At 34.0% G+C, this 23,497-nt stretch overlaps 1 protein-coding gene across 1 annotated transcript; it reads right to left on the reverse strand.

Moving 5' to 3' along the window:
• Window positions 1–1,284: 1,284 nt before the first annotated feature.
• On the reverse strand, window positions 1,285–4,374 carry LOC105178531 (S-locus lectin protein kinase family protein). The gene is made up of 2 exons (XM_088876633.1): window positions 1,786–4,374; window positions 1,285–1,570 (listed from the first exon to the last, which is right to left on the reverse strand). Exon 1 carries the CDS (start codon window positions 4,268–4,270, stop codon window positions 1,790–1,792), a length of 2,481 nt encoding a protein of 826 aa, XP_088732759.1. The 5' UTR covers window positions 4,271–4,374; the 3' UTR covers window positions 1,285–1,570; window positions 1,786–1,789.
• Between the last annotated feature and the right edge of the window lie 19,123 nt (window positions 4,375–23,497).

Here is a 23,497-nt window from a genome sequence, read left to right on the forward strand (position 1 = left end):
ATTTGAAAACAAAATTTTCTTTGAAAACAATCTTGCTGTTATTCTTGACCATTATTTCTAGATCTTGTGAAAGTATTGTCTAGCTATTAAAATTTAGGGATAGTTACACCTTTTTCTTTCAAATTTGATGTAATTATACATTAATTTCTTGTAGTTTAAAAAATTACATCTAACACTCTTAAAATTCGATCATAAAAAAGATTTATTTGACATACAATAAATAAATAATGAGTCAATCAAGAGTAAATACAGATTTTCTCTAATTTTTTTGTTAATATAAATAAATTTGGTAAATTTTGATTAACGAAGGGACTCATTTGTAAGAAGAAAACAAACTTTAAGAGTGTTACATGTAATTTTTTAAATTACAAAAAAATTACGTATAATTATGTCAATATCCCTAAATTTACATTCTCTTAACTTTTGATGATGAGCTTCATGATCTACTTCAACCATTTTGCACTAAGTTGCTATCTTCCAAGGAGGCTCGTGCAGTGGTCCCCAGCTTTGACGATCTAATTATGCCACTAAACTTGTGCTAGTCACATTACGCAAGTCCAAAGCATTATTGGGCGTGTCATCATATATATACACTAAGGAACCGCTACCAAGAGGGGAAATGCTTGGCTATCTTACGTGATCTCCCCCCCCCCCTCATTTTACTTAACTGAAAATTTTAACTTGAATTCGATCCGATTAAATTTGAATCAATCATATGACAAGCCAATTTAATAGGTATTCATTTTAAAGATAAATGATCAATCGCATAAAAGTAGGATATATTAGTTCTGTAATTGGTTTAATTTGATCAAACCTGATACCACCAAAAATTTTACTGAACATATTTCGTTTCCGATGCTCTTGATCTCTTGTGGGCAGTTTCATCTTTTCACCAAATTTTATTTTTATTTTTTTCATTGTTTCCTGCTGAAAAGCATTGAGGGTATTTTAGTTTTCTACTTCTACAGTTAGTAATGTTGTTTAAACCTCGAAAACTAATTGTAATTTTGATCTAACGGGAATTTATTTGTAATTATGATAAATTTAGAGTGTATATGTAATTTATTCTAAAACTTTTCACAGGCATTCAGTTCTACTTCAACCCCTTTCTCAGGGGATTACAAGGCCACGAAACGTCTGCTGTCTCTTTATGCAAGTCTATAGGGAAAGGGAAAGAAAAATGCAATGTTCGAAGGCTATGTGTTCAAGGGGGAACAACGGTGGGCTAGCGAGGCCCCCAGAAATGGGCGCCTCTGCAACAACGGTGGGCTAACGAGGCGCGAGGGTTGAACACTGCTTCACATTTGATCGATGACAACTTACATATACAATATAGCATATTACCCGTGCTATGCAGTGATTTTCAAGAATCATTGTTACAAAATACAATAGAGAAAAACAAAATAAGTACCAGATAGAGCTGCAGCTAAACAAGGAAAAACTCCATATGTAAACACCAGTTAACAACTGAATCATATAGCAACACTTGGATAAAAACCTGATTTGCTGAACATTTCAGGCACTCCACTTCCATATTTCTTTCACCTCTCAATTCAACAAGCTTCCACGCCTTAAATTTTCATTACACGCTGTCAAAAACAGTGCTCGAAGCAAGATACAGACGAGGAACAGAACAAATATAATCAAGAAACTAACAATTACTTGATTAAGTATTTACCTGCCTATGCAAAATAATCTACTAGCTTAGTACAATTTATTGATCTATTTTTTGCATTGCTTCCAGGAAATGCTGAAAATATGTATTCTGAACTGTTTAAGACTTACACAGCTAATTAGCTGATGATGTGCTGGTCTTGGAGTGAGCCGAAGCACTTGAGGTGTTGCTTTTCGTCTGTGAACTCTGGTCAGCAGATGAGGAATCAGTGAAGAAGATTATGTGCTCCTCACTTTCAACGAAGACTTGGAGTGAACGAGGAATTGAAGGCAAGTTCACATCCATGAGGCCTTCAAGGATTTGAACTACCTGACCCATTGATGGCCTAGTGTTTTCGTCATCCTGGATGCACCAACAAGCAACTTTGCATACCTTTAAGACCTCCTCTACATCGGCGTTTCCATCCAGTAGAGGATCTAACAGGCCAAGCACGTCCCCTCCATCTACCGTCACTCTAGCAGCCACCGCTGGGAAAAATTTAACTTTCCCATCTTCAGAGCTCTCAGAGTTTCGCCTTCCTGATACTAGTTCAAAGAGCATCATTCCATAGCTGTATACATCTGCTTTGGCTGTAATAGCAACTCCAGATATCCATTCAGGAGCAAGGTAACCCCTCGTTCCTCTCATGGTCGTCAGAACCCGACTAAAATCACGCCCGACGAGCTTTGCCAAGCCAAAATCTGCCACTTTAGGACAGAATTCAGCATCTAGTAATATATTTTCAGGCTTTATATCACAATGAATGATGCAGTCCCGGCACTTTTCATGGAGATACGACAACCCCCTAGCTACTCCCAATGCAATTTCGTATCTCGTCTTCCACTCCAAAACCTTGGATTCATTGGCACGGAAAAGATGGGAGTCCAAGGAGCTATTTGCCATGTAGTCATAAACCAACAGCTTTTTACTACCTTCGGAGCAAAACCCACGAAGCCTAACAAGATTCATGTGTTGAATTGTCCCGATTGTGCTGACCTCTGTCCTGAATTGCTTCTCTCCTTGGCTGATGCTTTCGAGCTTCTTCACAGCAACGACAGATGAGTCGGGTAAAGTCCCTTTAAAAACAGATCCAAAACCACCTCCTCCCAACTTTTCCGAGAAATTTTTCGTTGCATTTTGCAAATCTTTGTATGCAAATGCCATCAAAGAACCTTCCACTGGCTTGGAACTCCCAACTATTTGCCTCCGGCGTCTCCAAATTACTGCCATTACGATTGCCAGAAGTAGGACTATAGCAGCAATGGAACCAATGACAGCACCAACAATTGGCCCCTTACTTTTCTTGGCACTAGAAAACACAGACGAAGAAGCAGAAAGTCTTATATATATGGTTTTCGCATTACCATCTCCCTGGCTCAGTTGCTGCAGATTCAATAGTTCCTCATTCCAAATAGAACATTGATTTCCATCATAGGCATAAGCTGTGCAAGAGCAATTATTCAAGCAAGCAGATTCACATTCGCCTGCACTCCTAACCGTCATCGTTGGAGAATTGTCAAGTAAGCTCATATAGGGCCTCACAAGAAATGCATCTCTTCTCCCATTAGAATTAGTACTGTTATTTCCACACTGCAAATTCATCTCCCTCACACAGCCACCCGAATAATCCTTCAAATTCCAATCGTTTTCCGACTTAGGCTGAAATCCCCCCAAACAATCACAGAACGGCAATGAATTCTGATTGCAGGTACCAAACGGCCCACAATAAGCATACACCTCGCACTGCTGCCTCGGCTGAGACCAAAACAGGTTCCAGTCCGTGTTATCCCACGACAACTGCTTAATCTGCCCGGAAACATCCATAATGAATCTTGATATAATAGACGGATTATAGAGAGAATACGTGAAATAACTCTCGTTCTCATTATCAATATAGCTAAAATTATAGATGTAATTCAACCTCATTTCAGGGACTAGACTAAAAATATGACCATTCCAAGCCCCACTAGTCCAATACTCCTCACTCCCATTCCACCTTATAATATACTGACTCCCGTTTGGATCAAGCTCGAGAGAAAACAGCCCAGGCGCAGGATCCTCAGAATTTCTCCAAGAAGTTAAAAGTTGCTTCGTGCGTGTTCTTTTGTTATAAGCAATCTTTCCCCCAGGCAACCATGTATCCGCCGGATTATCAAAACTTTCCCACAAAGGTTGACCAATTGAAGAATTTGACTCTGACCCATCTCTCAGAACTAAGTTCCCATCATCAAGAAGCACGGCAACTACATCTGAAGCTGTGGAATTTGTATCAGTGGACCAAATCTTGGTCTGTGACTCATTTAGGAGCACTAAGTTACCATCCAAAATCTTGAGTTGAGCAGAATTCTTGTCTAAAACTGGGGTTTCTCTGTTCGCCACCCAGACTACAGTTAGTTTGCCGACTTTCTTGTACCATATGCCTATGTAGTGTTTTGAAGAATTACCTGGGCTGAAGAATCCCAGCTCAAAGTTCCCACCTGAAGAAACAATGGTTTGATCCCCAGAGAGCGTTGCGTTCCTTGAAATGGTGTCGGCTGCAAGGCAGGAAAAAGAGGTGATGCAGAAACAGAGAAAGACAAGATGAATCATAGTATAAAAATGGTTTCTGAGGGTCATGGCTGTACGGCAGAAGATGAGAGATAAATGCAGAGGAGAGAGAGAGAAGATAGTTTACATCGTTCCTCTCAGAACGCGTTCTGTTTAAGTGAAAAGATGTCCACGACAGTTGTTCATCATCACTCATTCAATGACCGAAAACTGTATTCTTCGTCTTTCGTCAAGTCAACTAAATTATGTTGAATTACCATTGTACCATTTACCAGAAGAATTGGTCCTTTGTACTAGAGAAAATACGTAACCAACCCCTCGTGAAATTGCAAATTAGTAAATTATATTTTATTATAAAAAAAAATAGCAATTTATCTTCATATTTAGAAAGGTAATTACTTTATTTTATAATACACAGAAGATAAATTATTAATTTTTTTTATAAAAGAGTAATTTGTTCATTTATAATATCACATTAGATAGATATATTAAACCCTTCTATATTGTATTGCTTTTGCGTTTTTAACAGCTAGCGATGTTTGCATATTTGATAACTGTGCAAAATAGAGAAAATTTACTTATTATTTATATAATTATATTAAATTAATCTGGTATGTTAAATATAATCTTTTGTTATAATTTTTTTTAAAATCAAATGAATAAAAATAGTAGTTATTAAAATTCAATGAATGTACTTAGGAAGAGTAGTGTGAAATTTAGAATAAAGTGTACAATACAATATAGAGAAAAAAAGAAAAAGAAAAGAAGATCATGAGAGAAGGGAATTGTAGTTTAGTCGGTACACATACATAATACACAACCATTATTTGATAGGAAACCTCATTTGGTGGATGATTCAAAATTTAATTAGTTGGATTAATTAAATTTTATTCTAGCACAATAAATTTAATTTGGCTTGATTTAGTTAGTTAATTTTTTTTATTGGTTGGACCCTATTAGTATTTCTGAAAAATTTTCACAGTCAACATCAACACAATCCATTAAATTTGAAAAAGAAGCCCAGTCCAGACAGATGAAAATGGAGGACGATTTTGATGAAGTATTGTCTATATGCAAGGATTTAACATCTAATATCAAGAGACTTGAAGCAAATGAACGAATGATGAAGGCGTTTTTTTTAGTTCTTGTTGTTTTGTTTGTTGCAATATTATTCAAGTAGTTATATGTTGTAATTTAACTGATGTATTTTGGATGTTCGCAATTGAAGTTGATTCCATTTTGGATGTATTTAAGTTGCTTCCTTGTAATATATACTTGAAGAACAAAGTAGCACAAAAAACAAACAAAAAATATGAACAATTACATTCCCGGTAGCATAACAAAACACTTATTTAAATAATAATTCATTGTAGCACAACAAAACACTTATACAGTGTCATGTTAGATTACTAGTACTTCGTCAGAACACTTAATACTTCAAAAATACTTAATACTTCATTGTACCACAAAAAACCACACTTCACTGTACCACAACTTAAATAAAGCCCATCTTACATTGCAAAAGTTGCTGCCAAAATACTTAGTTATAACATATATTGTGCATAACATAACAAAAGACTTAAATTCCTCCGATGTTCATACCAAAACACTTACATGATGTGCATACAATTCTGCGGTCATTTCAATCTTTCTTCCTAGATGCATCCTACTCCTTGGATGAGCTTGACCCAGTACTTGGCCTATACGAGGCAGAAAGGCTTTTTAATTTATTTTTAAAAGTCGGCTTGCTAGATCGACAACACTCTCTTTGGAAATCAGTACTTGTAATTGAACCTTCAGATATTTTGTATATGTTTGTTGATGTAGATATCAGAACTAGTTGTTTTCTCCTTCTTGGAGCATTAGACACCGGCACATTGTTGTTGGATAGTGATTGGCTAGTTGCAGGTCTTTGTTCATGTCCTTAGGGTATCTAAACCAACAATAATTTGATTAATTTACAAGTAGAATATTATTATGAATGAAAGGAAAAATCAAGTTTTATAAATCTACTTACCTCAAACGGTGAACTGAATTGTGTAGACCTTGGTGGCACAAAAAATGGCCTTCTTAACCTTTGAAAAACTCCATGCATCTGTAGGATATGATAATTGATGTATGAATGTTGAGTAAATGATTGATATGAAAATTATAACAAATATACCTCATTTGTCCTTGATTTTGAAGCTTGAGTTGATGCTGGCACCTCAGATGCTTGTGGTATCTGTAGGAAATGAATTTTCATTACATTTAGTGCATAATAAAAGTATTATTTTACACGAATACATACCTCATGAAGGGGAAATAGTGGTTTAGTTTGTGACTGTGCAAGCTACAAAAGATATATGTAAGTTTAAATCAATTATAATTACCAAAATTCATATTGAAGATTGTTGAAAAGCACCTCTTCTGAAGGAAACAGTAGTTCAGACTGTGAAATTGGTTATGACTATTAGGAGCAGGAATCTGCATATGATATGTTTAAGTTAAAATAATCATAATTTATGTGTAAGTTATATGTAAAATATACCTCATTTAGGTTAATCCCTTCACTTGATTGTGGCATTTCTGCTATATGTGATGTTCCTGCTCCATCTATTGGAACATGTGGATGCTGAAAAAATATAGAAAAACTGTTAAAAATTACTATGAAATTATGTATTATATTAGTATATAAAGTTACAATGCCTGTGTTTCTCTTGAGTTTGGATGAGGGGGGTTGGTGCAGCTTCTTTTATTGTGTCCTGTTATGAGGCAGATACCACATGTGTGTGTTAATCCCTTTCTTGACACTCTTCCAGTCTCTCTGATATCATTTGCATCCCTTCTCCTGACCTTTTTTTACCTACCCACCTTGGACTCACTGTTGGAGGAGCCACTTTACCAAGTGTTGACACTTCAAAATCATACATACCAGGCACAGAATTTATCATGTGATTAGACTTTTAGATATGTTTCCTTCTTCAACTATGTGTCTACATAGTCCTCTACATTCAGTCTGTGGTAGTTGATTGCTGCAATTGCATGACAACATGGATATCCCACCAATTGAAGCATACCGCAGCTACAATGTCTGTCATTCAAGTGTACTATATGATTCTCCATAAAGTGCATGTCCTAATACTTATCTTGACCAGCCCAAGTAGGGAAACAATGTTTGCTTTCAAGCCTTTGCTTCTTAATTTTTCTACGGATGTTTGGACACACATCACCATCATACTTTCCATGCCTGTTCTCTTAATTTGAAGTCTGGCCATACATTTTATTATTATAGTTTCAAACATATCAATTATTGGCTGCTCTCTTGCCTCAAGAATGTAGCTGTTGAAAGACTCACACAAGTTGTTAACTACTGTGTCACACTTAGTTCTTGTTGGAAAGAAACATCTTGTCTGACGTTGAGCAGACACCTCAGACAACCACTCACAAGCAGTCTATAGTGATCCTACCTTTAGAGACACTCTTTCAATTTATGACATTATTCTCAAATGTTGCTTCACATTATAATTAGAGACTACTTTTCAGAAAAGTTTTTTCAACTGTTGGCCCTTAAATTTTGCTTTGTAATTATTGTAAATGTGCCTTAAGCAAAATCTGTGCTCTGCATTTGGTGCCAGAGAACTGACTACCTCAACCAGTTCCTTTTGTCTATCAGAAATGAAAGCCCATCCATTCTCATCAGGTGATCTTTTATCCCTTAACAAAAGATTCAGAAACTATTCCCAAGAATCATACTTTTTTATTTCAACATAAGCCATAGCAATTGGGTAAATATTGTCATTCCATCTCTGCCTACTGCAGTCAAAAATTGCCCACTGTAAATACTCTTTAAGAAATACCCATCAAGGCCAATGATTGGCCCACATCCATCTAAAAACCCCTCTTTAAGAGCAGACAGACAAAAGTACATCCTTTGGAGTACAGGTGGACATAATTCTCTATCCACCTTCAATACCAAAATACTTCCAGGATTATACTTATCCACAGTTGCACAATAATCATACAACCTTTCAAATTGCAGTTTTTTGTTATCTTTTATCAATTGGAGTGCATATCTTTTAGCTCTGTACACTTTGTGCAAACTGCAATCAATCAGAACACATCTCCTTATTTTGTTTTGTAATGAGATTAAGCCTTCATTAGGATTGTCACGAATGATATTCTCAATCCTCTTACCCAAGTACTTGTAGTTTGCCTTCTTGTTTTCAGTCAAGTGTGCACAAGTGTATTTGCCTTTGATTGATTTTATCTGAAATGTGGTTGTTTTCATCACTTCAGATGCATGGATCCTCCAATCACATCCCCGCTTGCAAGTGGCTGTTATCTTTTTTGTCTCATTATGTTGGAATTTTAAGTCCTAACCCCTTCTAACGGCCCAATCCTTCAACACCTCCCTGTAATTTTTCCTAGTTGGAAATTTCATTCCAACTGTTAAGTCCTCATTCCCCAAGTCTGTCCTCTCATTCCACACTGGGTCGCTAGGTCCCTCGTCATCTGAACCCCAAAGTTAAACTAACTCATCCTCCTCTTATGCATCAGTAAACCAACCATCAACCCCAATATTCCTCTCATCTTCCTGCCTCTGTTGCTCCGCTGCCCTTTTCCTTTTTTTTTTTTGTTCTCTCACAAATGCTCTTATTGTTCTGAATATTTTTCATGCATGGTCAGGTGGTCTATTTTCAAATATATCATCATCTAGAAGACCTTCTAGATCTTCTAATATCCAAGAAGGACATTCAGATGCTGTTGACCCCCTAGAACTGGAACCATTCTCATCCCCTTCTTCAACTCCCTGCTCCCTCACCCCCTTCAACTCCAACCTGTTCCCTCTCACCACCATTAATTCCTTGTTCCCTCTCAACCTCTTCACTTATGTTAGTTTGTATATCCTCAAACAAAGGTGAAATATTATCCGGATGGTGTATACATTCAGAATTATGTCGAGAGGCTGTGTTATTTGTATGTTCAGAAGTATCAAAGTCAAATTCAGTGGCATTTATGCTTTCATCAAGAATTGGGGCATTAAATTCAGCTTCTGAGTTTAAGAGTTCAAAGTCATCATAAAAAGGGAGTAAGGGTATCTATTCTTCTATAGAAATGATATTACCCTGAGTATTAATAGCTACTAGAGGGCCCTGTTTTTTTTCAAAATATATAAGAATTACACTCAACCCCTTATAATCTCTTAGTAGTTCTCTAATACCCTCATCCCCATTCAACATCCTATGTCCATTATCTAAAGTGTGTCCAGATAGTCAATAATAAATCACCACATTTAGCAACTTACCCCTTGCCCTAACATACATTTCTATTAAGTTCCCATAACATAATCTCTCCTTATCCACATTTGAAATCCATACTCTACTACCACCTACATATTTAATTATAGGCACCCATTCAGTTACACCACCAAAGCATATATCAAAATCAGCATAATCAACCAACACCATTCTGCAGTTAAATATACAAACAAAAAAATCAGCAACCAACAACAAGTGGGGACACAACCCCTTTGCAGGCAACCCCTTTGCATAATTAAATGAATAAATATTGAATACAACTTTTCAAGCAAATGGAGTTAGGATGTGGGGACCAACAGTGGAAGAATCCACTGTTCCAAGTATTCGGTGCAAATTTTCAATAAATATTCTATTAGAAAGATAGGACACCATACCTTTTCACACTGTTATGCCTCTGAATGTGTTGTCTCAATAGCTCAATTTTTAACGTATGATTTGCTACACAAATAAACTTATGATTATCAACTTATGACACATACTAAATAATTTAAAAGTTTTAAACAAGCTTTATTTCTAAAGTGATGAAGCATGTGATGTTCCAACTTAAGACATTTCTGTCCACAACTAAGAGATTTTGGCAAATCTAGAGGAGCTCAAATTTGCATTGCATACCTCAATTTCTTAAGTGTTCAACCAACAATTTTTTAATAGGTGAATGCACATCCCCACATTGTTCAAGTCTGCGGTTTTCAGTACCACTTCAAATTATATAATACATTCTACATGAAAATTCGATTCACAGGCATCTACCTGACCATTCTGATACCTACACATATATTTACAGCCATGTAGAATTCTCTGATTATTTTTTACTGTTCCCAATAGAACTCTCTGATTTTTTATTATTGTTCCCATTGTCACCATTATCACCATAACTCTCGAATTTTACTATTCCCAATAGAACTCTCGTTTTTATTTTTTACCTTTTCCTTCAAAATCACTCATCTAATGGTAACAATGGTATCACTACCTCTTGTTTTTCTTTTATTAAGATGACAAAGTACCAAAATAGGAGAATTCTGCAAGAAATTCGAATTCATATACCCTAATTTTTACTTCGTTCCCAACCAATAGCTTCACAAAACTCGATCTTAAGGCTAAAACTACTAAACTTGTGCAAGCCCTAACCTGTCAGTTTCATCGTCTTCCCCTCTTCTCCCAACTTCTGTTCGCGGCGTCTGAAGAAAGAAAACAACAGCTCCCCCCCCCCTTTTTTTTACTGCAGTAATATGTAATAAGGTCATAATAGGAAATTAAGAAAAGAATTAACTCCGTTAGATGGTAAAAATGGAATTTGAAAAGTGAGAAACATTTACAATTATAGGGATTTTTTGCATATTAAAATAACACATGGGGTTTTTTGCCAAGTTTTCATAACACAGGGGGGTTTTATACAATTTTCCCAATTTAAAATGAAACTAGCTTTTCGTTTCTTTAGATTAGCAATAACGTGCGTTGTTCCCTCTACGAACCCACGTTCACTTGAGAATTCAATCCAAAATTTCTCTAAGTTGTCCACACGATAAAATGGAATTGTTCTTTTTCTTTCTCTAGATAGAACAAAGATAAAAAAAGAAAAGTAATTCCAAACAAACGCTATTATTTAGTGCTTTTGGATTATTTTATATTTTAAACTTGAATCGAATTCAATATAGAACAAAAATGAGAATATTTTTTATAAAAAAAGAGAAAATTTCGTGGCTTGTATGAGCTTGTGAGATATATGTGTAGTTTTGTATATTACATACAATTGAATTCAAAATTCAAACTACCAAGTTTGCCCCCAAGACAACCTATACACACACATGCATATAATCTCCAACCATGATGGAAAAACCTCTCCATAATATTCATCATGGTGAGGAGTTTGAACTCCTCCTTAACTTGCTCCAACCTCCCTCAAATAGGCTTGGACTTCAAGTATGAACCGGACTTGATTTGATTAAATTAAATCAAGTCCAAGCAAAGTCCATTGGAAAATAGTTAATTTAATTAATTTTAATCCAACTAAGTCTAAAGATTCATTTAATCCAATTAAATAAATCTAAGCCCAAGCACTAATTAATTGATTCAATCAATTAATTAAGCCGAATCTAATAAATCAATCAAATTAATTTAAATGTGTTGGGCCCAAAATTAATGAACCCAATTAATTAAGTCTTGAGCCATCCACATTCTCCTTAAATTAATTCAATCCAAATAATTTAATTTATTTCTTCTAGAATTAATTCCAAATTAATTTAACCAATTCAGTAGTGATTTCTGTGTGACTCTTTAAGTTCACTCTTAGCTAGATTTGGACTTATGTTTAAAGCAATAATTAATTAAATCTAATTTAATTAATTATTTTTAATTAACCATTAATAAAAATTTTCCTTCACCATAGGTTGCCGTCTAGCAATGGTCCATGGCACTAAAGACTTGGTGAGTGTTGGTGTGAATATTTAGGCTACCAAGTATAATATGGGTATGCTCCTTCCATCATCCATCTCCCGGTCTAAGTCTAGGGCATGAATTTGCGCGTCAATTCTCATTTTATACTAGACACTATGCTAAAAACATGTGTTTGCTCTATTGCTTGACATAGGAAACCATTCCCTGCTCAACCAATCGCTATGGCCACAGATTCTAAGAGCTTGAACAATCTCAAAGCGCATAGAAAACTTGACTGTCATACACTGACAAGTGATGGATTCTATCTTGAAACCCACTGTCCTCACCACATATTCTGACTACACTAGACAAGACTTATAATGACCACATCCAAGATATGGTCATCTTTCGCCAGATCCAAGATACAATGATCCTATGCATGTGACTGTTATGGTTCCTCGAGTTCGAGAACTAATCCTGTAATATCAAAGTCGGAAAGTTCCAATTATAATCACCAAGCATCCAAGGCTTCCATATGACGACTTTCCATGAGGCAGTTCAGTCGGCTTAACAACCTTTTCAACCATCCACTAAAATTGCATAAACATCTAAAGTTTGTCGCCGATGAAACACAACACCCATCTAATGAATGCGATATTTAGTGCAAGTTTCTCGATGTCCAGTTTCAAAGTCCTTGACTTGGAACGTTTCAATCCTAACCCTCAGAAGTTGATTTCATAGGGTTTCAAGGTCCAATACCCAACCCAACTACATAGGTTGTACAATTTGGTTTGTGGGCTTTGTTGTGATGTTATGCATATAAACATAATTAGTAAGCACAATAAATATAATTACCCAATAATGAAGACTCACTTTATACATAAAGAATATTACAATTACCAAAAAACTTTCAAAATCGATTACATAAAGACTAATCCAATTGGTATTTTGGACACTTATTCTAACAATGCAACGCACAGGTAGTAAAGCCTACATGCACGCATAGCTTTCTAGGCATGGCCGACCAGCTGTGTGCGAATAGTTGGACTGGTTTTGCAATTATTATTCAAAACATTGGTTTTTCAATTTCTGCAGTTTATCTAAAATTATTAATTATGGCTTAGTTTATTTTTTGTTAAGTTGGATTTTTTCAAAGTTAAATTTCCATTAATTAATTGGAAATTGTTTTTGAACAAACAACTATAAAGTAGAATAATGTATGGGATTTTTCAATATTCATTATTAAATGCATTATTAATATGAACTTTTACATATAAGTCATGGTTTGATTATCATGATATTGAATATCGTTTTAAATATATTAGGTATATGTTAGCATATATAAAAATTTAGAATGTATGTGCCACAAAGCCCATTAGATTTTGTGTTGTTGGTTTATTTTTATTAGGTGATATCTACGTGCCTTTTTATATTACTCTCCTTTCATTTTATGCCTTGGATAAATAAGGTTTTCTTTTGTCTCGCTTTTTGTATTCTCCCCAACTTTTTGTTGGAGTTTTCTTTTCAGCCGTAATGACTGTAGAATAGAGGTGAGAGTTATTTTTGCAAAAATGTGGAAGCACCTGCCATGGGGATAGAGATCCCAGAAGACCCATTAGATCGAGCCCACGGTGGACAACCGGAAGAATGAAGAGAGTATTGCAAAGGCCTATTAGTGTGTAGGTGGATAATGGCATGAACATTCTAGCTGCTAGTTCAATACGGCTAGGATCCTTTTGTCAACTGTCTCCCGATTTGATTCTAGAGCATGGAATTGGTCATTGGTTCCCATCCATAACTAGGCAATTATGTTTCATACTTAATATATGTTTGCTCTATTGAACGTCATAGAAGATCCCTTCCTACTTAACCAATCTCTATGACCATAGACTTAAAGAGTCCAAACCATCTCAAAGTGCATACAAGATCTCGTTGTCACAATAATGACAGGGGATAAATTCTTTCTTGGAATCCACCGTCTTTGATACATACTCTGACTACACTGGACAATGTTTAAGATAACCATAACATAAAGTGATGGTCACCTTCGCAAGATCCAAGATAAAGTTTGTGCATGCACGCAATTGCATGATACTTCAAGTTCAATAACTAATCCCATACTATCGAAACTAGAAAAATTTCAGTTATACCGACTAAGTCTCCAAGGCTTCTATATAGTGATTTTCGCAAGCCCATTAAGTTAATCGACTACCGAGCGAACTGACTTACTAAAATTGCATAGACGATCGACTTCTATCATTAATAAAACTACAATACTCAGTGGAAGTCTTTATTTGGACTTTCAATGCCAAGTCTCAAAGGTCATTGGCTGGCAACAAATATATGTAAACAAATTTAAATTGTAGAATTTAAAATTTAGTGATTTGGATTAAAAATTAAGTTGCCTACATATATACACACATATAATAGAAATCAAAGTTAATGAAATTTTAATGTATTTTCACTAAAAATCAAAATTGAAAGGACACAGAAAACATAAATTTTCAATTAATTCATAATAAAAATTGCTAACATTTCTATTTATCAAAATAATCATAACACCAAAATTTAAGGATAAAAAGATATTAGAAAGAAACTAAAAGGGTATTATTGTAACATAAAAAATTACCCATTCCCTTATCCCTCCCATCTTTGTTCTATTTTGTAAAAACCCTCCAAATTGCTGCTGAGAAACCCTCATCAAACCCCCCTCCTCCCCCGTCTCACCATGTTGTAAATCAAGAAAGTGAAAGTGAAAGTTCACTGTTAATATCATCGAAACCGTCCTCTTCCCAGCAGAATCACATGTTCGACCTCACATTCGTTTCTCCTTTCCTCTATTCCGTCTCAAACGTCGTTCAGCATGAGTAGTAAGCACAACAAATACATATGCATAGATGAATACTTACTCTATTTATTAGGATAATATTATTTTAATAAAGATTGATGAATAGTTCTCAAAATCGATAAATCAATTAATTTTTTGATCACCTATTCTAATAGAACCAACTTTAAAAACAGGCTTAGAAATTTTAGAAAAGCTTTGGATTTCGAGAACCAAGCTTATATTCTGGATAAGCTATTTTTTAGGGCCTTGTTGGAAAGGTCCTTGCCTAAAGAGTGTTTGACATTTAAGTAGTGACATGAGGATAATAAAAAAGTTTGCAGTATCTTACCATCATGTATGATAAATGAGATATAAAATAGTATGATAGTATGAGAACTACATTTGTAGACTCCAAGTGGGAAAATTGCAATTTATGTCCCACAACTTATACCGTTTGCGATGTTGCCCCATTGTTGTACCCTCACCACATTTAGCCCCATAAGTGTAAAAGAAACTGCATTTTACATCCCACTCACACTTTTCGTTAGATTCTTGATGGAAGGAGCACGTGCCCCGTTAACTTAACCAACATTTGACTCCAATAGTGTGGAAAATTACAATTTACGTCCCACAACTTACACATTCTGCAATTTTGGTCTCATTATTTTATCCCTCAATACATTTAGTCCCATAAGTGTTAAAAAAATTACAATTTACGTCCCACTCACATTTTACCTCTCACCACATTTACCATGGAATGGAAAATTATTGTCTTTTCACCTTTTTCATAAGGGCAAAAGCAGCAATAAAGAGCATAAAGGAAAGGCGTGAAGTTGTCCACAAAGCCATGAGAAGAACAAGCTCAAACTTTGGAGCAATAAACAATAGTGATGAAGAAGTGTTATGCTATTGTGGCAAGAGGGCGAAATTGCAGACATAATGGACCAAAAATAACCCGAGTAGGAGGTTCTACAATTGCTCTATAGGTCGAGGTAATTGTGTATCCATTGTATGGGAAGATCCTCCAATTTGTGCCCAATCAAAAATGATTATTCTTGGGTTGCTACAGAAGATCAATATTTTGGAGGAGAAAGTGGTGAATTTACAAAAGAAACACACTGTTCTTCTTTGTTTGTTACTGGTTTCTTGGTTAATGATTTTGTTCATGTGGTTGGGATGTGAAGTTGATTGTGGATGAGAATGGAGAAGAAAACTTCATCATTTTGCAAGGCTAGATGGAGCATAGTATCAGTTGTATAAGCAAGTAATGTAATTTAATGTCTATATCAGTGTGAAAATTTAGATATATTTTAAATGGTAAGTTTCAAGTTTACATTTTTGTTTTTGTTAGTGTGGAAATTTAGAGATGTTGTATTTTTAATTTAATGTATACTTTAGTGTGGAATTTCAATATTACTTTGGAAATATGGGTTTAATAATATTCTATTCCAATTCAATTCAAACCTATAACAAAATATATATGAACAACAAGTACCAAGCAATCCCATAGGACAACAAACATAAAAAACTAACCAATACTACAACTCCATACTTATGGGACTAAATGTGATGAGGGGTAAAACAATGAAACCAAAATCGCAAACACTGTAATTTTAGTGTGGAGAATTATAATTTTCCACACTATTGCAGTAAATGTTGGTTAAGTTAATGGAGCACATGCAAACTGATACGGTTCTAATGAAAAATTTGAGTAGGATGTAAATTGCATTTTCTTTTTACACTTATGGGACTAAATGTGGTGAGGTGTAAAACAATGAGATCAAAATCGCAATAATGTATGTTGTTGGACGTAAATTGTACTTTTTTCGCTCGAAGCCCACTAGAAAATGGTTTCCCGAAACCTCACTGGAGGGTGGAAGGTTTTTGAAAAAATAGTGAGAGCATTTAATGACTAAAGATCAAGTCTTAACTGGAATTAAAAATTAAGAAAGTCTACTAATTTCTATTTTTACATTTAATGTAGATGTTTAAGAATCCCCTTAGAGTGATCCTTGAGATAAACAAATTTAAGGGTACCCACTATAACAATTGGTTTAGAAATTATAGAATTATTCTAGATTTTGAGAACCAGACTTATATTCTGGTCAAAGCTCTCCTCAAACCTGGAAAGGTCCTCACTAGAAGAGCGTTTGACGTTCGAAAATTGACAAGAGAACATCTACCTACTGCCTTCCTACTTGTTCTAGTCTAGCTTTAGCGCCTTACATAATACGAGATTTCTGACCTCCACTTCCCATTAGCTTAGGGATAGGCTATTGAAGTGAAGCATTGCTTGATGCTTAGGTCCGCACACTAGTCTTAGATCTTCCAATTTTGAAATTGGCAACCATTGTCAGAAATGATTACATGGGATAAGTCATTCCTGCAGACTCTGTTTCTCCATAAGAATTTGAACATTTTGTTTTCTGTAATGTTGGAAAGGGGTTTAGCTTCCACCCAATTGCTGAAGTAACAGATTGCTACTAGCAGCAATTTGCATTGGCCTTTTGCAGCTGGAAAAGGACCAAGGATGTCTATTCCCCATTTGGCAAATGGGTGAAAGTGCATTAAAAAGTTCAGCAGGTACATGGATGAGCGGATCGTACTTCTGCCATAGCTAGCACTTCCTTACCTAGTCCACTGCATCTTTCTTGAGAGTAGGCCAAAATAATTAAGCTCGTACAGTTTTCCCTACAACGGTCATCCCACCTATGTGGGATTCACAAGGTCCTTCATGTATCTCTCGTGGTACAAACTTTCTCTCCTCGACTTAGAGGCATCAGAGATAGAGCTCAGAAAAACTGAATTTAGAAAGTATTCCTTATAATAAGGTAAATCGGTTGCCTTACTCCTTAGGCAGCTGCATCATTCTCATCAGTAGGAAGGGTTACTTCCTACAGGTATTCGAGGACAGGTTTTCTCTGTTCTGTGCTGATTTGCAAGATATTTATGTCAACATCATTAGAAGTTCTAGTGTCATACATTGGTAGTACGAATAATGCAGTCGGCTAAAGAGCTAGCTAGCTGGGCAAGGTAATCTGCCTTGGTGTTCTCAATGCGGAGGATTTGATGAGTTGGAAGCTTTTTGAACCTTCTCTTGAGCTCGTTTATACCCTGGAGGTACCCCTTAATTCTTTCATCCTTTACATCACATGTGCCTTCCACCTGGTTAGTCACTAGCTGGGAATCGGAATAGGCAGTTAGACTCCTTGCTACTACATCAAGAGCCATTTTGATACTTGTTGTGAGGGCTTTGTACTCAACCTCATTGTTTGAGACCTTAAAATCAAATCTTAGGCAAACTCCAGCTTGTCTCCTTCTGGGCTAATTAGCACGACTCTACCTCCAATGCTAGCATAGAAGGAGGAGTTATTTATGTGGTGTAGCAACTTTGTTCATCTTGCTCAGCCGGTATTGCCCCAGACATGAATTTAATCAGCACTTGAGCCTTCATGGTCATTTTGGGCTGGTAAGAGATGTCATACTTGCTAAGCTCTATAACCCATTTGATCATTCTAACTGAAGTCTTAGCTTCCCCAACATTTGTCGTAGGGGGGTGTTAGTGTGAACGACATGTGTAACGTGTCATTCCTACAGTATGATGACTCATCCTGTTAGATTGGGTTTGTTTTTTTAACCTATCAGGTTAGTAAGGATAAGAAAAATTATTAAATTAATACTTTGCTCATCAAGCAGCAAGGACTGACCTGTTGAGTTGTTCGATGAGGCCACTTGGGTTTTAAGAAAAATATTTAAGAGGGCAATCATCATCATCATCATTTCTTTGTACAATTGTTCTAGCATTAAAAAACTTATATATATATATATATATATATTCGCAAATTTAATCATATGACTAGCATTATAGTGACACCTTTTATCGTACTAGAAAAGTGCAACATGCAATCCGTGCGTAGAGTCATTTTTAAATTGTTCACATGAAAATGCATTCATATTCTCAAAAACTATGAAACCTAAACCGAAAGTACCATTCAATATCCTTTGTGGTATGCTCTTCAATCGAGATGCACATTAAAATGAATCTAAATTTGAGGTAGCAAGGAGTTTTTATTAAACTCTAATTGAGTAAAAAAATTACAATAAGTTTTTAGGTGTCTGTAGAATTTATAAGTTTTTCAATATTTGGTAAATTTCATTTAAAGAGATTATAAAATTTCAAAATAAGAGGTTTATGATTCCGTCAATTATTCATATAATCCCTGATTAATTTGTTACTGACTTATTGTAGGTCAAATAACTATTTATATGGCCAAATTACCTTCACACGTCTTCACACTCTAACGTATATGAACAAATATAAATTCACCATTATAAGGGTAAGTTAGCCCGAAAAAATTGTTTGACCTGCAATAAGTTAAATAATCAACCAATCAATGTAAGCATCAATACTCATTCAATTTATTTTTGTTCATATCAGCAGATCCATTTGATTAACGGATAGACTTATTTGTTAGATAGAAACAAATATCAAAGAAAATTACAGAAAATTCATATATGGTTATACCAAATCTCCGGAAAAGAAAATGTAATCATCCCTAAAAGAAAATAAAGCAAAGGAGATCTATGTCATTTGCTCTGCACTTTGGTCAATGTGAACAAGTTTTCCTCACATAATATCTTATGCCAACCCTTGAAACCCCAACCTCAGCCACAAACACCATAAAAATATATATTAATTTGGAGTGCACATTTGAAAATTGTTACACATGATTTGATAGCTAAACATAAAATAATCACTTGAAATCAACGTTTGACTAGTTCTTCATCAATGGATACACACGTCACGCGTTATATACAATTCCACTTATAATAAAAATATCTATTCAATTTATTGGTGGACGAAATTCAACTTTATTGTTAATGAAGCGTACGATAATTGGCGAAATTGATATCTCATAATTAAAAGATTATGAATTCGAACCCCTATTAATGTATCTGATTTAATTTATTTTAATAGTAATTATTGATCTATTATCAATACAAAAGAATATAATGTTAATGACTATATATATAAAGTAATAATTTTAGTTGTCACATAAAATATATAGGAGTGACAACAATATTGATTGTCACTATTCAGTAATAAAGATTCTATTCAAAGTTGTCACTGTAAATAACACATTTATACTGGCAATATAAATAGAACGACAATAAGTGATTATTGCCGCTAAATTATCGGGTTTAATATAATTTACCATTCTGTGATATTGAAAATGAGAAAATTAATCCCATGTAAAAAATAATAATAACAAATGACCTTCTTGTTTGTTTTTCAAAATATAGCAATTACAACAATCATTCAATTTTGTGTAGTTCACGGAATTTTTCTTAGTTTTTAATTTTTTTAAATTGGTAAGTATGAAATTATAATTATAATATTATTTAATAGCCATTGGATCCGATCTAAAGTTCAAATTTAACTGAGGCAGGATGACAGTGGGTGGGGGTAGGATGGGGTTAATTTTTATATTAATATATAATTATATATTTGTATTTATATATTATAAATATTACTATATTATATATAATCTATTATAAATATTTGTATAAAATAATATATTTTTTCTTAAAATTCATTTATAGTTGCGTGAGGGGAGCTTGCAGTTCACCAGTAGGGTCAAGTGTTAAATTATTTTTTCTGAAAAAGATAGGAAGGTAATATAATTTTTTTTTTTCACAAGGAGATATTTTGCACATATCGGATATTACAGGAGGTAGGTTATATTTTTTTTTATCCTAAATTATCAATATATATATGCATTAATTGTTTTTAGTGACAACTTATTGCACAATTCTTTGTTACTAATTGATGCAGGATATTTTATCACTAATTCTTCCTAATTATATTTTTTTACAAAATAATTATCTGTTATATAAAACTTTAAAATCAATTATTGTGACAATATATAATTAGTAATAATATCAAAATTGTAGCTAATTTTTCTTTGTCGTTAATTTTCTATTTTCTTTTAGTGTATACTTGGAGTATTATATTGATTGTTATGATTGAAATTCACGATATAATTGTAATCGATTGATCTAAAAAAAAAACACTTCTAATTCCTTTTTTTTTTACAGAAACTCTAAGTATACGATCAATATTTTTTTTAAGGCACTTACCAATTAAAAATTACATTGGAAGATAAACAATTAAATTTGTACGAATAAAAAAAATAGTATGAATTATGATCGTGGTCATGGGATCGAGATCATGGTCGACTTTCCTCTGGTATTTTGAAGTTCGAAAATAACTTGAATACACAAGTTAAGGGAGTTAGGTCATTTCGACGAGACATTCTGATATTCAAATTAGCTAATCGGTCTAATATAAAGGTCTAAGAAGATAGTAAGAGGCCCAAAACTTATGAGATTGCATACCTTGAATGAACAACAAGTGCAGTACTTATAGTTGTGTTCCAATTATACGGTCAATCCGCTTCATCGGCCCTTCTTCTTAGTAAGGTTGGCCCACAAAATAATATCTATACATTGGGTTGTTCAAGCTCAAATGTTTGGGAATTGTCCAAGCCAAATATTGGACCATTGCATAAAGGAGAAAGTCAAATTATGAAATACCAAACTCAAAAAAGTGAGGTATAAATTTCTTGAGTATTAAAAGAAAATTTTCATTAAAAAAAATAGTAAATGAAATTCTATTTTCTTGTATTGAATTCTTGTTACACACTGATTCTCGTCGTTCAAAATGATCTCGTTTCAATTTTGACCGTTCTTAGTTACCATTTTTCTTTCATATTTCTTCCTACTGTATTTCTTCCTAATCAGGTTAAGGTTCTTTTATCCATTCCTTTTAAAACTTGGGTCGAGGAGTCCTATCAGGACTATCCGATCAGGCACCTGATATTTCAAAAAATTCTTCCTCCCAACAAAAAATCATTTCCAGATATTGGTCTATTTTTGTTTTTTATTTTTTTGAATTGTTAATATTTCTATAAACACTAAAATATCTCAAAAAGAAAGTGAAATAAATTATCAAACCCTAAAGTTATTACTCAATGTTTAATTTTCTTACATTTTAGTTTATAAGGGTTAACTTATTTTTCTAGTTTAGTTTTATTTGATTCATTTTTTAATATTTTATTATTTAATTTAGTTGATTGAAGTCAATCTTTTTAGTTTTTGCTTCTTCCTAATATACTAAATGATTAAAATTGTATATTGAAATATTTATAATTTATGAATTTCAAATTAAAATTAAATTTTGACACAAATGGTTGAAGTTCAACACAAAGGCCTTTTCGAACTGCGGAGGCACATCTTTATGCCTCAAATTGACTTTTAGAAAAAAAATTAGGAAAATTGCGTTCTGTTTGGATTTGTATTTTAGTTGTTTTGTTTTGTGTTTTGAAAATAGAGAGAGAAAAATAGAGATAAGTTAGTGTGTGTTAAAAATAGATGATATATTTGGATTTGTGTTTTGGGGTAATTTAAAATATTTTAAAATAAGTGGTGTAGGTTTGATGTTGGGATTTGGGAGACAAAAATCACTGTTCATTGTCAAATCATATATTTTTATATATAATTTTATATATAAATATGTATATATATAAATATTTTATATTTAATGTTGTATTTTTGAGAGACAAAAATTACTGTTTATTGTCAAATCATGTCTGTTTTATATTATATATATATAAATATACATATATATATATATATATTATATATGTAAAGTTGAAAACCAGAAAAACACGCAGATAAGGTGTAAAAACACAAAAACAAACATTCAATGTGTTTTATCTTGTCTCGGAAAATGCAAAGAGTGGAATCCAAACAAAGCCTTGAAGTTTTAGGCACCCGTAAACTTCGAGTCGGAATCGAATAGCTGGGTTAGCTACATTTGTACCCAACGTCACTGAACCCGTAGTACCTGACACGACGCCAAACTCTACCAGCAGCAATAGGGAAGACAACCCTACTCTTGTTCGTTATCATCTTTTGTGACCCCTTGAGGTAACAAAGCAAGAATCCTCGACTGTGTGGAGTAATTGGATGCTGCCTGCCATGTTTCTTAAAGACAGCGGAAGCAGATAAACACACAGTTGTTTTCTAGGTACTCTCCATTAGCATCTTGCGAAAGCCCAAAGGCTTTGATATAATTCATCGGACTCCAACACTTTTTGTTTGCATCAAATGTGCAAAAAGTAAATAAGGAATATTACTTCTTCACAATTATAATGATACAAATTATGAACTAACCTGAATTATCATCTTCATCAATTTTTGTACTCTTTAATAAGTGATCAGAAAGCTAATTAAATCAGTGTTTATGTAATTTATTTTGACAACTTTATATGTAATGTAATCTTATCGTTATGAATAAATGTGAGTATCCATTTATGGCAATCGATCTTTTGGTGTTTACTTGATAATATTGAATTATTTATACTGTAATTGTATCTTTTTTGTCTCCGTGAGAAAAAATAAAAATTTATGATAAAAAAAGGAACGGAGAGGATGGAAAATTTTGAGAAAAATTACAAAAACATATCTATTTAGTCCATAAAAATTTAAAATAAATAAAATTATAGTTCTTAGCCCACTTGGTCAGTTTATTACAAAAAATAGCTAATTGTTAAATGACAGTTAAAATCAGAGGATATTGATAATTTTTCAAAACAACGAGAGAATATTCATAATTATGTCAATCCTTAAGGGTGGATACAGACTTTCTTGTTGAGCAGGCTTCATTAATCTTTGTCCTAAAAATAATTTATGCACTAGCTAGGCATCATATGCGCACCCCCCCCCCCCACA

The sequence above is a fragment of the Sesamum indicum genome, linkage group LG12 (assembly GCF_026168435.1).
Source record: "Sesamum indicum cultivar Baizhima isolate 11 linkage group LG12, ASM2616843v1, whole genome shotgun sequence".
Classification (NCBI taxonomy): Eukaryota; Viridiplantae; Streptophyta; class Magnoliopsida; order Lamiales; family Pedaliaceae; genus Sesamum; species Sesamum indicum.

Excerpts from the sequence above, each read along its gene's own strand:
- LOC105178531 (XM_088876633.1), bottom strand. The coding sequence starts at position 4,270 with ATGACCCTCAGAAACCATTTTTATACTATGATTCATCTTGTCTTTCTC.